This window comes from Pelodiscus sinensis, chromosome 2 (genome assembly GCF_049634645.1).
Source record: "Pelodiscus sinensis isolate JC-2024 chromosome 2, ASM4963464v1, whole genome shotgun sequence".
In the NCBI taxonomy this organism is placed as follows: domain Eukaryota; kingdom Metazoa; phylum Chordata; order Testudines; family Trionychidae; genus Pelodiscus; species Pelodiscus sinensis.
In genome coordinates, this window is record NC_134712.1 from 75669772 (window position 1) to 75685200 (window position 15429).

Genomic DNA, 15429 nt, shown 5'->3' on the forward strand with positions numbered 1-15429 from the left:
GAATACTAGGACTGAAAGGGACCTCGAGAGGTCATTGAGTCCAGTCCCCTGCCCTCATGGTAGGACCAAGTACTGTTTATAGACCATCCCTGATAGACATTTATTTAACCTACTCTTAAATATCTCCAGAGATGGAGATTCCACAACCTCCCTGGGCGGTTTATTCCAGTGTTTAACCACCCTGACAGTTAGGAACTTTTTCCTAATGTCCAACCTAAACCCCTCTTGCTGCAGTTTTAGCCCATTGCTTCTTGTTCTATCCTCAGAGGCCAAGATGAACAAGTTTTCTCCCTCCTTCTTATGACACCCTTTTAGATACCTGAAAACGGCTATCATGTCCCCCCTCAGTTTTCTCTTTTCTAAACTAAACAAACCCAATTCTTTCAGCCTTCCTTCATAGGTCATGTTCTCTAGGCCTTCAATCATTCTTGTTGCTCTTTTCTGGACCTTATTCATTTTCTCCACATCTTTCTTGAAATGCTGTGCCCAGAACTGGACACAATACTATAACCGAGGCCTACCCAGTGCAGACTTCTTGTGTCTTGCTCACAACACACGTGTTAATGCATCCCAGAATCATGTTTGCTTTTTTTGCAACAGCATCACACTGACTCATATTTAGCTTGTGGTCCACTATATCCATGGATGTGGATATCTGCAGCTCGTTTTTGCGGATATGGATACAAATTTTTTATCTAGAACCCTGCAAATTTGCAGATACCTACTTTATGTCCATGGGTATCTGCAGCTGTGGCTGTTGATGTGAATATCTGTGGCTCATTTTTGCATATAGATGTAAGTGAGGATACAAATTTTGTATCCGTGCAAGGCTCTACCTGTCATCACCAAACCCCTGATGAGCCCTCAGCTGTTGAGGTGGATTAATAACATTTCTTCTCCATCCTCCAAAAAGGTGATGCAAATCAACGTGGCATTATTGGAATCACTTTTGCTTTCGATAAAAGATAAGGTATCTTAATTCTAGTTTGAAATATTTCTTCATCACTTGAAATTTCCTTTGTGTAGTCTCTCAAGTCTGTTACACTCTTTTAGCCATTGTGTGACTCTGTTGTGTGAAACCATGGTGCTGTACCATTATTAGCAGAGATGTTTGTCTTTTCCTCTGTGGTCTTGGGAGCTAGTTATCTGTAATCCAGAGGGGAAGAGAAGGTATTGTAGAAAGCAAACACCTCAGTGATACACTTGGTTAATAACAGCTGAAATCTGACAGTCTAGGTTGATGGCAATTCTGCAGTTCTGAAGTGTATTAGTAAATATTCTAATTCAGTGCTTTTTTGAAAAATGCTATCCAGTCCCCTTGGCTTAGAGCCATAAACATATAACATGGTTTTTCGGGCTTGCAGCTTTTTAAAGTTTTGTTTCTTCAAGGATTACAGTTATCTGGAGTCTACTTCTATATTTAAACAATCCAAAATTAAGAGAACTCTCTAACAATAGACCAATAGGTCCCTGGTGCTTAAGATATAGAATAACTATTCCTTTATATTCTTAGGCTTTATCTAGATAGCGGCACTATTTCAGGATTCTGGAAGTATCCCAAAATAGTAATTCCATATCTTTAAAGGTGCCCATTATTTTGAAATATATTTCGAAAGAACGAGCGCACGGGGATTAAGGGACTTGTGAGAATAGCGCTTGTGTAGACAGCGATAAATTTCAAAATAAGCTATTTCGAAATTACCTCGAAGTAAGCTATGCAATTTGCGTAGTGTAAATTGCGTAGCTTATTTTGAGGTAAGGGTGCAGTGTAGACGCATCCTTAGTTTCTTCTTTAATGTAAACAAAAATAGGTGTGAATTTGTTTTACTCCAAAATACTTGTTAATCAATAGATAGCATTTCAGTTTCCTGAATAGTTTTTTTCCACATTTCTTTTATTTGGGTTTGTAGATTAAGGCATTATAAATAAACAGCATTAATGGGCTAAATGGATTTTTTTTCATCTTTTTATCAGCAGAAATTATTAAATTCTTTCCCAGGAAGCATGACCGTGTCAAGTATTATTGATAATCAAAATCAGAATCACCTATATTCTGCCAAAAGTGAAGAAGAATGTCCAATTCCAAAGGTTCAAGTCAAGTAAAAATTAGTAACTTACATAGGTATAATGACACTGTAGTCTGAATGTCACTTAGTACTTGCTGAAGCTAATGTCAATATTTCACATGCTGATTCACACCAAGTATGCATGATTATTTTTTAATGTGATGAAAGACTATAGTTCATCAGGGAAGTATAAGCCTCATGTTCCTTTTAGTTATAGTACAAATATTTTAACTTAGTCCTCAGGACTTTTTCCAGAATTCTCTTTTTCACCTTGTGATATAACCATTCACATTGCCCTTCATGTATGCATTCTCTTATATGCATGTTACTTGCTAGAAATATTCAGCATGCAACCAGTAGTCACTAGATTTTTATTTTTAAATTATCCTTTTATTATGAAAACTAGCCAATTAGCCCTTCATAAGATGGGATTTTCAGGTCTCTCCTCCACATCGGTCTTCTCTCCTGAGCCTCCGGTCTCTCGCTCAGTCTCTCTCTTTCTCTCGCCTCCTCCTACTGCCTCTCTCCCCCTGCCCTCCCTCAGCTCTCCTTCCCCTCCTGCCTCTCACTCGGGGGACCGCAGAGCCCAAATGGCTGTTTGGACTCCCCACTCCCCGTGCTGCATGGGGAGCGCAGAGCCCAAACGGTCACTTGCTCCAGTTGCTCCCATGCAGCGGCATGCCTGAGGGGCTCAGAAGTCAGCCGGAGCGCCACAGCGGGAGGCAAAGGGGAGCGGGGCGGTGACGTTCACAGCCAGGGGGTGGGGCCTGGAGCGGCTGTCACGCCGCACGTCACCGCCCCGCCCCCCTTCGCTTCCTGCCGTGGCACTCGGCTGACTTCTGCGCTGCACAGCCGGGCCGCCACGGGGGAGCAAGCGGTGCAAGCGGCCATTTAGGCCCAACACTCCTCATGCAGCATGGGCCGCCCAGAGGGAACAGCCAGCATTTCGGCATTACAGACTCTCAGACACTGGGCTGCTATATATATGATGGCTGTGATTTCAGTTGCAGAAGAATTCTAGATCTGTTTTTTGTGGATGACATGAAATTATTTTCTCTGTACCCAATTAGTTATTGTCATGCAATATGACTACATTTTTCTAATAGATGACTATTATATTGCACCTGCATGTTTTATATATACAAATTGTGCTCAAGAGCTGTATTTTGTGTGTCTGCATATATTGCTTTGCAAGTAGTAGTAGTAGTATTGAGTTGTACAAATGTTTGTATATGCAGAATTTCCAGGTGTGGCTTTTAGAGGCCCATTTGATAATTTATACTGTACAACATAGTGCACCTGAAACATCTGTTTATAAATAATCTTCCAATGTCATCATCTGGCACAAAATGCATCATTTTCTTCTCCTTTTTTTTTTTTTTTTTTTTTTTTTTTTTGGCCATTGGGATACTTTATAATATCTGCACAACTTTTACTGCTGTTGTTTTCACTCTGATTAAAAGGAAACATTAAGCATATTTGTGACAAAATGTGTAAAGCCTTCAAATGATTCTCTAGCTCAACTTGCTTCATCTCCCCTGCCGTTTCCCACTGCTTCCTGATCACTGCCATTACCTGAGTTGGCATAAGAATAATGGCACTCAAAAGTGAGATGAAATTGAGATTTTTAAAGTAAACAAAATATCCCTGCCAAAGCAGAAACCAAATATGTGACAGTATTTATAAGTATGATGTGTCAGGATCCAGGATGTTTCACCTGTAGGAAAGCCTGGAATAAGGAAGCCAATAATAGTTAGCAATTGACATTTTAAACAATACACATTAATTTTAAATACTTTTGTAACTGTCTTTCTGAACAATATTGTCTAATAGAAATAGTTAACAGTGGTCTAGTTGTAATTGTCATCTTCAAGATAACTGCACTTCTGTTCCCCCTCCGCAATTCTTTAAGGGCACCCACTTAAGGCTTCTGGCTCTAAACCATAACCCTTCTTGTGTGGAGACCGTAATCTCTTCACCTCCTGAGTCCTGACTGGAGTTTGTCTGCAAAACTCTCACCGTCACATTGCAGTAGCCCCAGCAAGGCAGACAGTCCCAAGGTCAGCAAAGTCAGTTTAACCCCAGTCTTTTTATGCTAAAAACTTTGTTAGTCCGGTTGGAACCGGTAAGCTCCTCAGGCACTGGTACATCTCCAGAAGTGTTCACGTAGCACTTCCCCAGAACACGGGTCAGCTGGGGACTCCTAGCTCAGCTGTGAGGCAGCTTCTCCTTTGAAACGCCACCTCTGTGTGTTTCAAAGGGGCAGTGGAGCCCAGAGTCAGCTGGGGAGTCCCGAGCTGATCCTGGGCTCCCTGTTGTACTGCCCCTTTGAAATGCCACAGTGGCACTTCAAAGGGGCAGCACAGCATTAACGCCTGCGATTAACACGTTAAAAAATGAAACTGGTTAATCCTGGACTGTGTTAATCACAGGCGTTAACACGTCAGTTGACAGCTGTACCATGAATGTGTTTTTTGCAGTCCAGTTCTATATTTTTGTAGTTTTGGGGAGGCATCATTACTCTTTTTTTAGTAAATACCGAGTGTCTCTTTCACTCTTCATAGTTTTGGTCTTTTTTTACCTTGATCCATAAATGTTGTTGCTCTTTACCAATTTTTTTCTCTTTGGGCACATCTACACAATAGGGCTAAAGCCAAAATAAGCTACACAACTTTAGATACATCAGTTGCTTAGCTTATTTTGGCTTTTGGCACTGTCTACACAGCAGGAAGTCTAAGGAAGAGCACTCTTCCTCCGACATCCCTTACTCCTTGTAAAATGAGGGTTACAGGAGTCTGAGTAAGACCTCCAGCTCAACATTATTTTGACATAATGTCGAAATAACTGCTTGTAGTGTAGACGCAGACTATGTTATCTCAGAATAATGTCAGTTATCCCGAAATAACACTGCTGTGTAGACGTACCCTTTATGTGGTTTTCAAGAACTGCCCTGAAGAACATGGACAGATCATTCCAAATTCACTGTTCTGATCATTTGTTTTCCTGACATTTTGTCATCTGCTCCCTTTGCTCACTGATCAGGACTTTTCATGCATTTCTGTAGGCTCTTTTCTTAAAATTCGCCTAAAAATATCACCCAGCAGAAAAAAATCTCAGAATCAAAAGTGATGTGGGAGTGTGTGACAGTGTTCCCTTTAAGATGAGCACTTAGGTGGCCTCCTGGGAGAGATTCAAATGCCACTCAGCTGACTAGCAGAGCATCCACAGCCAGCAGCATGTGTTCCTATTGGTGGGCACATCTGTACATGCCTTAGTACACATAACAAAATTTATTCTGTACATGGATGGAAAATGTTTGCGAGAACATTTGGTGTGGGAGAGGGTGTGGGGGGTGGTGTACTTTTGTATTTATATAAAAATAAATACAAATAGTGGGAATGCTAAGATTAAAAACAGTTAAACAGCTATGGGAAAACTGAGCTTTAGTTTTCTAGGGTTGGAGGGAAGGAAAAAGTGATGGGTTTTAAAATATTTTATTAAGAAAATTGAATCAAAAGTAAGCAAACAGGAAATCTCTTTATCTGGCAATGCAGTGTATCTCTCTCATATATATATATATATATATATATATATATATATATATATATATATATATATATATATTATTATTATTATTATTAATATTCTTTAATGGTTGGATGCTGAAAAATATCAAATTGTATTTGATATGCCTTTCCTCTATAACTCAAATCAGTTTCAGAATGAAAGCTGATTGTCATGATCGTGGCTCCTACGCACAAGTTTAGGGACTCACATGAAGGAAAAAAGCACAAAACTGATCCCCTGCACTTTTCAAACTCATATTATATTCTTGTCCATGAATGACCTTTTACAAGTAACTACCAATAACTGCAGCTGAATGCAAGCACCAGTCTTGGTAAAGAAAGGTCATACTCCAAGTTTACAAAATGTGGATAAATTTATACTCCCTGCAGCAACTGATTGTTCTAGATTTTTGTATTGTATTTGACCAATCTTAATTCAAAACCTGTATTAAGGAAGGTTACACTCTGCCTTTGTTTAGGTCTGCTGTCCCCCACTACAAATTAGAGCCATTAGATTAGAGAAAATTCCTTACTTTGAAATTTCTGCTTCAAAGAACTATAACCTGCTACCTTCCCTTTATTTTTTCAATCCATCTATGTTTTTTCCAGGATTAAGGGCCAGCTGCTATCACCTTTACGCCTTATGTTAAGTAGTACCTTCCTCTGTGAATAGTTTCTGTAGGCTAGGCTCCTCCATTCTTATATGCTTCAGGTAACACTTACTTCATGAATTAGCTCCAGTCATTTCAGTGTGTAATGTTTTGGTACTATTGAAGGTTATGATGGACTACCTGCCCTACTTGTGAGCATGCCAGGTGTGTGCCTAATTCCACCTGCTTCTAGCAACACAGGCACTGCCTTCCAGGTCTCTGTAGGCCCCACTTTATTTATACCGATGAACTACAGGCATACTCCAAGCCTGAGTGCTCTGAGTATTTCCCTGGAGGGCACAGACTAGGGATGTTAAATATTGGTTAATTGAATAGTCTAGTAACCTCATGAATTTTTATTGGTTAGTCAACTATACTTGTTCATAGACAATTACACGTCTCTTTTAAACATTTGATACCACTGCCAGCATTGTAAAGGGCCAAATTCTGCACTGCCTTGAACATTTTCCTTGGCTTTAATGGGATTATACAGAGTCTTGATCCATTCAGAACTTGGCCCAGATTCAGATTCTATTTTTAATGGAATCTTCAGCTATCTCCTCCTTATGCACAGCGGAGTTAATGAACAAGAATTAATTAACATCCTGTTAACTCTAGAACATCTTCGGAAATGCAGAAGAACAACTTATTTTGCCCCTTTTTGTTTTATTTGTAATTACTTCATTAGATGAAAACTAAATGTGCATGTGGCTCAGCACAAGAAGTTTGAACTTTCATAAATGTTTAGGTTCCCAGGATCCTTTGAACCTCCCAGGGAACAGCTCTGCATCCTTATTAGAGACTGACAATCAAAGGTCTGTTTTCATATCAAAAATAATCACCAGAAATTAGCTAGGCAGACCTTGGAATGCTGTGAGAATTCAAACACTCTGAGATGGCCAACTTTCCTTCATTTGGTTCAATCAATATCAACTTGGGATTCTTTTTATGTTTAACATTGCCAGGGTAACTTGTGAGTTGGCCTTGTGACAGCTGAGAAGGATTTTGCAATACTGTAAAGATGTAATTAATGCATTGTGGGCCTTGGCGATCATATTCAGTTCAATTAGACACAGGTTCAGAAATACATTAAAGTACCTTTTGTAGACAGTGTTGTGACTAAGCAGCTTATAATGTTTGAAATTGATGTAACACTAGGCAAAGAACATCATTGCAACCAAAAATGGTTATATAAGAGAGATTTATACATAGCAATAAATTTTAGGGGAGCATTGGTTTTACTCTAGAATGTTTTAAATTTCCTTTTTGTGGCAGGTCATGAGAGAAACCAATGTATTAAACTCTTAGAAATGAGCTGTTTTCCTCAGTTGCCCACCTGGAAAATGGGCCTTGAATGTCCCTTCTAAGGTCACAGGGCCATATTATCAGGGAAGACAGGCATTGTTCTCATTTCCTTTCATTTTCCAAAAGTGTCTCAGGCTGGTTTGAAGGTCAGTGATGAAAATAGGGATGACCACAACCAGTTAAAGTGTATGTTTGTGCGTACTTATTTAGATCTGTACGATAAATAAAAAGGTTGTGCATTCTAGACTCTAGGTGCTCCTGCGATGAATTTCAAAAATAAAAACTGCTTTCAGAACTCGAAACTCCTCCACACACACCATAATTCTGATTTTTCTCAAACACCCATCTTCCCAACAGCCCATGAACATAATGTAAGTAGGATGGGATTTGTTTAATGTGTCAATCAATCTGCTGGTATGTATGTTTGTAGCTCCTCTTCACGGCACTGGCGAAACTGAGGCTTTAGAACTTGGCGACTTTAATATACATATATAACTGTTGAGAAATCTGTAGCAACTCAGGATTTCATGGCCAGCATGACACCACAGAACTATTGGGGAGGAAGAGGGAGGGCGGGGCAGGTGGTAGCTCTGCTCATATTCCTGAATTAGCTGTGAGAATAGAATTAAAGATTGAGTATTAGAAATGTTGACCGTGTCATGCATCCTTCATTTCCTCCTGTGCTTTTGAGTTTGGACTCAAGGAACTTTTAAATTGCTGAGCTGGGCAAAATGGTTATCAGAGTCAGCCGTGAGAATAGCTGCTATCAGAACACCAGCATTTTCAAACTGATGGAAGAATTTAAAAATTGATTCCCTCTCTTAATGTCCCCAGAAGACTATACTGTGTGGAGGTTAAGAGTGAGTGGATGGATGGATGGATGGATGGATGTGTGTCTGGCTACGTCTACATTGGCCCCTATGGATCTTGCAAGTAGGAATCTTGCAAGTAGGAATAAGAGATCCTCCGGAATAGGGCTTTATTCCGGAGGATCGTGCCAGTCTGGACGCTTTTCTCCGGCTTATCTCCAAGCCGGAAAAAAGCGGCGGCCATGAAAATGCAAATGCCGCGGGGGATATTTAAATCCCCCGCGCATTTGCCTCTTCCAAAGTTCTACATTTGCATCCCTATTCCGTAATAGGGGCCAATGTAGACGTAGCCTATGTGTTTTGGAAGCACAGTACTCTTTAAACTGAAAGGCAGTCAGCACTGATCTGAATCAAATAGAACATGTGGAAGCACTTTGGAAGCTTATTGATGTGGCTTCACCAATGTGCTTCAATCCTAGTTCTCAGCATCTCTGCTAATACAGACCTTTGGCCTCTTCTGAGATGGCTAATGTTGCCAAATCCATGTGATAGTTTTCTAATGATATCAAATATCAACTAATGAGTAAACAGAGAATACAGTATTCAGTTTCCTTGTGACCGTAAGCTTGATCCCTTTTCTCCCAAAGAGGACAGTCAGTGTTTGCCTTGGCTATCCCACATTATCTTGGCTGATAGTCCATAAGGATGCTTAAGTGACAGCCTTTGGAGTAATAGCATTGTGTTTAAACCACTGAAGAAAGAGCTAAGGATGGTACCACCATTTTTCATTTAATTTTCCTTAACTGTGTCTATAAAATTGTCAAATATTTCTAAACTTTCACTTAATCTTTAAGCGTGTTTGAGGTAGGTACTAGATTGACAATGCAGTTTGCATCTTGAAGCTGTAAATACAATGGAATGAAAGGTTACTTGAGCAAAACTCACTTTTCCCTCTGGGCTGACTTTTGAAGCTCATTGATGTCACTTCCTTCCTCAGTCAGCAAGTGAATTTTTGTTAATTCTCAAGACCAGCTGTCCATGCTGTCAACAGAAAGCTATTAAAATTCCTTTAAAGTAAATCAAAATAGCCTAAAAACAAATATACTAGAAAACAGGAAAGCATCAGTATTCAAAGTCCACAAACCTTTGAGCAAAATAGTGTTGATCCAACCAGAGATTTCAAACACTGTACTTTCCTTGCAACTTGTATATCATTAGGGAATGTTAGAACACATTCCTTAATCCTCTATTGCCAAAAACCTTATTAGGTTAAAAAAATAGCCCAAAGATTTAATTCCATTTTTCACAAAGACGATCTTAATAAACATGGGGATGACTTACTGTAAGTCTCCCCTAAATGATGTTCCCTTTTTTTTTTCTCTCAGAGCTAAAAAGTACCATTTACATGTACCCAAACAAAGATACTACACCAACATGCATGCAGGAAATAATTATCATAAAATTCATTCTGTGGTACTGCCTAAAGTAATACGTTCTTTTTAGTTTTCTCCTTAGAATAAGGATCATTCTAAGGAATCAATAGAGAAGATCATTTTTCATATTAATAAAACCTTGTGTTACATTTAAAAATTCATAATACTGCTACCCAGTCTTTAAAAAAAAATCTATATTTTGTACACTCTACATGTCAGTACAAACAGTTTCTAATGAAAAGGGATAGTATTTACATAACTATTCATGGAGTAAGAAGTGCCTAATTGTCACTCAACAGCAGTTCCCTGGGCCTTTTAAAGAGGGATTTAAAGCTGCATAGGGAGTCCCATCATTATTGGGCTAGAAAATCATGGCTGATATATGTAGAGCTAGATCATGCCCCACTGGGGGGAGATGTGAAGAAATTCCGGGGGGGGGGGGCATGAGGCGACCCAGCCCCACACACCCCCATCATTCCCACCCCAAGTTTTACTGCTATTTTTGTGGGAGAGGGGCGTAAGGGTTTCTCAAAAATCAAAAAGGGGGCATGATGCCGAACAGTTTGGGAACCACTAGATATAGGTAAGTGTGAAATTCTTGATCATCCACAAAGAATGTGGTGCATCTCCTACAGAGATTATATAATTAACATTGCCACAATTTTGACTATTACTGTATGATAGCACTTTACAAGGTACATTTCTATTGTCTCTTACCTGAAGGGTGAAACTAGGTTTGATTCTACAAAGAGGTGTAAGTTTTTGATAGAAGCACAGAAACTCCCACAATGAAGTAAAATCTATCCAGACTGGTATCTTGCTTCCAGTAATACACTATAATGAATGTTCAGAGGCAGGCCAAAATAAATAAATACAATTAATTCAACTAGCCAATCTGTGTCATTATGAGAAGGAATTTCTTCATGGCTGTGGGTGGATAGTAACTATAGCCATCGTGTGTGCACGCGAACATGCAATGCTAACTTAGCAAGTGTAACTATAGCTATCAGTCTTATTCGTGTGTGTGGCTAAACCAATGCGCTTCGCTATTTTTGAAGTGGGGGCCACTTTGGGGGGGAAAAGCCTTCAGTGTGAGAGCCACATCCTGGAAACCCCAACTCTTTGCCCAAACCATTGCCTTGTTCACCCATCCCCTCTCCCTCTCCCCTCTCATTTTCACTGGGCTGGGGAAGAAGTGGAGAGACCGGAGAGGCAGAGGTGCAGCAAGGGACCTGGCACAAGCTGGGACTCAACAGTCCCAGCTTGTGCTGGGTCCCGGCCCACTGTGGCTCTGTTTTTTAAAAGTAGTAAGAGCTGAAACCAGAGCCGCAATGGTCTGGGACATGGTGTGAGTCCGAACTGCCGAGCCTGGGCTCATGCCACCCCTGTGAGTTGGCCCCTTTATCTACTAATCGAATAGTCAATGGAAATTCCATCAACTACTCAATTAGCTTATTAACCGCTACTTAACATTCCTAGAGGGTATATGAGGAACAGGTTCAATGCTGCCGTTTGGGGTGCAGGAGGGTGTGGCACTACTTAGGGTGACCCCTCTCCTTCACCACTCCTGGAAGAGATCAATGGGGCCCTGTAGTCCCTGGGAAGGGGGCAGTGGCTCTGTGCACTGCCCCTCTTAATAGTCACTGCCCCAACAACTCTCACTGGCCATAGTTCCCCATTTCTGGCCAATGGGAGCTGCGGAGGGCAGTGCTTGAAGGCAGGAACAATGCCTAGAGACCTCTGCTCCCTGCCCCCAGGGCAGCAGGGGCATGCTGGCCTCTTCTGGGAGTAGCATGGAGCTAGGTCAGGAGGAAACCTGCCTTAGCGGCAGCCCCACAACACTACCAGAGACAGTGACTGACAGGGAGCTGAACTTTTGGTCCATATGAGCTGCCAGGGCTAACCCTGGGCTAAATATTGCTGATCTCTTTGCCATAGTATCCTGCAGCAGTGAATCTCACAAGTTAATTAAGATGATTATAAAGCATATTTGCTGTTTAACTATTTGGCATTTGTTGTGTTCATTTTTAAACATTTTATTTTTTGTAATGTCTGATGGAAAGATCAGGGTAGCATGAACTGGAGGCAAGTTTCAAAAGTTCTAGCTTAGGAGACTTCAACATCATGTCAGAGCATACATTCTAAAAGATCATATGTTCTAGCAAGGCACAAGAGATAACTGGCTAAGAATCCTGCACTTAATACTCTACCTTCAAAATGCAGGAGCAAGGATGAATATTTCCCTATGTGGCTAGCCTTTCTGTCCTAGATTATGGACCCAACTGTGTTAACATGTTGGTACAGTATTGTGTATGATGTATATCCCATTATAACGTATTTGCTATGGAGATAGGGAAAAAAAGTACTAGTGAATAGGAAATCCATTGAAAAATGTGCTTTTCAGAGCACTGAATGAAACCTTTTGTGAATTAGACTCTAATTTGGCAACTAGTTTTGCCAGGAAAAGAAACTTGAAAAGATGTTGAAGTATCTTTTCACATTGCATTTTGTTTAGAATACGTTGTTCTCAAAACTTTTTGTTCAATTCTAATGACATTTTTCAGGTTTTTTAATTTGGATAAGAAAAAATTAAAAAAACAATTTAAGTTCTAACTCAATTTTTTGTTGTTTTTTTGTTGTTTTTTTTTTTTTTTGGCAACTGAACTGAAAAATCAGTTATTCACTCAGCTCTAATTTTCTGTAGGTCTTTCATACAAAGAGGGATACAAATGTTGCTACCTCCCATTCCTCTTATATTTTTAAAGGTTAAATTGAGTATTATTATTAACAGGTTGGCTTCCTAATTTTTTTTTACTTCCCACTAAAATCTGATGACTGTGGTGCTGGTACATTCCCGCAATCTAGTTTCCATAGTTTCATCGCCATCTTTAAATAATTGTGATACATTCTTAATCTTATATTCATTGATTTCAAATGTAAGAGTAAAATAGGCATTTTTCCCATCTTCTCATGAGTGAACATCAATTAAAATAAATGTCTTAGCTTCTCTGCAATTTTCTTCATTCTTTATTTGCTTCATTATACTTTGGTGGTATAATAATTCTGATCTCTTTATACTTTTTCATATTAAAGGTTGAGCCTCTCCAGTCTGTCACCGTCAGGATCTGACCAGTGCCGAACCAGAGAATTTACTGAACCATTGTCTAGCAGCATTATATACACATGTCTACTATTTACTTACTTCTTAGAAAACATTTAGGGGTAAATTAGTGCAAAATAACACAAAACACCTGAGAGCCAGAACAGGTGGCTGTAAACAAACTTTATGGGACTGCAGGAAACTTGGCTACACTCATGATATGTGGACATCCGGCTGAATTAAAATCATGACGGACCATGGATGTTGCCAGACCAGAGAATGGCAGACTAGAGAAGTTCTACCTGTATTACTCTTGATATTTTTGGTTGGCTATCTATCAAATTTCCCCTTAGTCCTCTTAATCTCTAGATTAAATGTTGCAGATACTTGCTCTAATCTATTAATGTTATCACTTTGGCCAGATTTCTTTTCTAAAAGATCCTTTTTTAGCCTCTGTTTGTTCTGTTCATTATCCTATTGTGAAGTCTGTTTTCCTTGACTGCCTCATTGTTACATACACAATTACTTTATTCACTGAAACATGTTACAGATAATTATTTGCTTTTTTTCTTTCAGCGTCCGGAGAAAAATTACAACAGCAGATAATTAATCAGGTATTTTGCCATTTTTTCACACTTTGTTGCTCTACATTTTTATGTACTCTCAGAGAATTTTTGGAACTTTGAGACTGAGGAACCAGTAAGAGAGGCTAAAGTTAGGCATAAGGGAGGCAGATGATGTGATATACCCTCATCCCTTTCCACAACTCTACCTATGCACTTGAGTTTAGTATTGAAACACTTTTTTGTCTGAGGCCATGGGCAGTATCTTGAGCAGTTGTGTGCCAGTTTGCTATCTTGTTTTGTGATACAGGATGCCCCCAACTTGTGATGCTATCAGTTCCAGAGATAGCGTTACAAGTCGGGGGCGTCGTAACTCAAGTCCACACTTATGACCGGTGTTGTACACCATCGTAAATGCAGGGCTGAGGACATAAGTCAGGGGATTTCAGCCCCTTCCACACTTACGGAAAAGGTCATAAGTGCGAGGGGTCATAAATTGGGCCGTCGCAAAGCGGGGGCCTACTGTATGGACAAAGTTAACAGGTAGTTTGTCTACTAGCTTTGAAAATGCCAAAATGTTGACTTGTACAAATGGTGGTTACACCTATTCTATGACAGCACAACTTTTTAAAAGTCGGTGTGAAACATTTATGCTGATGTATTAATGTGCAAATGATACACAGCACATTGCAGTCTGAACTTTGGTTTTATTTTTTAATTACAACTGCATGTTTTGACTACTAGGTTACCAAACTGTGACATTGCTTGTGTCATTATCATATTCTGAGTCCAGTGGCTGAGCCATAAAGTAAACTGCGTTTTGATTCTGCTTTTATTACAGCATCAATTAGAGGAAAATACAGTTTGCAGAGATAACATTTTAATATTATATTTACTATTTCTGTGGCAGAAGGAATGGGTACATAAATGAGTCATTACTAGCAATTCAGAGTGTAGGAATTTGCATATGTGTGAAAATTATACTGAACTGGAATTGTTTCAGCCAATGAAATACCAGGAATGTTATAGTTACTTGTTTAGAGCTAGCTGAGAAATTTTCAACAAATGATTTTCTATTTAAAAAAAAAAACAATTAAATCTAAACTGAAACTGTACACAAAACCCCATATATCAAAAAATAGTGTTGAAAAGATCAAAATATTTTGACAGTTTTCAATTAAAAATTGGGCTTTCTGGTTCAAATTTGACTTGTTTTAAAATGTAAGTCAATTTGACTAGCATTTGAAAAGTTGAAATCAAACTTCAAAGCATTTTTTGAAATTATTAAAGCAAAATGTTTTGGTCGACTTCTTTTTTCCCCACTACAGGTCATTTTTTTGTGCATAAATGTTTGAGATTTTGACTATTTGTACCAGTTTAAGACAGTGAAAAAATTCAAACACTCAGATGTTCACAGGATGGGAAAACTATTTCTCGTCCAGCTCTCTGTATAGTCTAGGCCAGCGGTTCTCCAGGTGTGGTCAGTGGCTGCATCCTAGGTGGTCCACAGCTCCAATTCAGGCCTCACCACCGCACAGCAACAGCTCCAGTTTCTGGGCACATGGGGGAGGGGAAGAGAGGCGGAGGTGAAATAAGCCCCGATCAGACCCAGCTTCCAACTTGCATCTGCTCCCAGTGTCCCTGAGAGCCGCCCCAGCTTCCCACCCACCTTCACCAGGCAACATGGACCCGGCGCAGAGCCAGGACACAGGCACCCCAGCTATATTTAGGCCCAGCCTCTGCATGTGCACTGTTGCTGCTCCACTCCCCCCCAGCTCCGCAGGCGTGCGGGAACCTGCAGGTAAGGAGACAGGAACAGGCCACCCTGACCCTGCATGCATGCCGCTGCTGCTCTGCCCACCCTGCTCCCGCTGGCATGCGGGGGGGCTGGGAGAGAAGGAAGCAATAGTGTGGGAGAGTCCACCCCCGGCATACCC

At 40.1% G+C, this 15429-nt stretch overlaps 1 protein-coding gene and 1 long non-coding RNA gene across 13 annotated transcripts in view; one reads left to right on the forward strand and one right to left on the reverse strand.

The window, feature by feature from the left end:
- Positions 1-15429, forward strand: part of CHST9 (carbohydrate sulfotransferase 9) — a 304138-nt gene that overhangs the window by 268302 nt on the left and 20407 nt on the right. For 11 of the 12 annotated variants that reach the window (XM_075920800.1, XM_075920798.1, XM_075920796.1 and 8 more), the window contains one exon: positions 13506-13543. The exons of the other annotated variant lie outside the window; for it this stretch is intronic. In XM_075920800.1, coding sequence (XP_075776915.1) covers positions 13506-13543 — 38 coding nt within the window. The remainder of the gene's footprint in view (positions 1-13505; positions 13544-15429) is intronic. 12 annotated transcript variants of the gene reach the window in all.
- The window catches only part of LOC102445906 (uncharacterized), a 298763-nt gene that overhangs the window by 126701 nt on the left and 156633 nt on the right, over positions 1-15429 (reverse strand). The gene's annotated exons all lie outside the window — the stretch shown is intronic.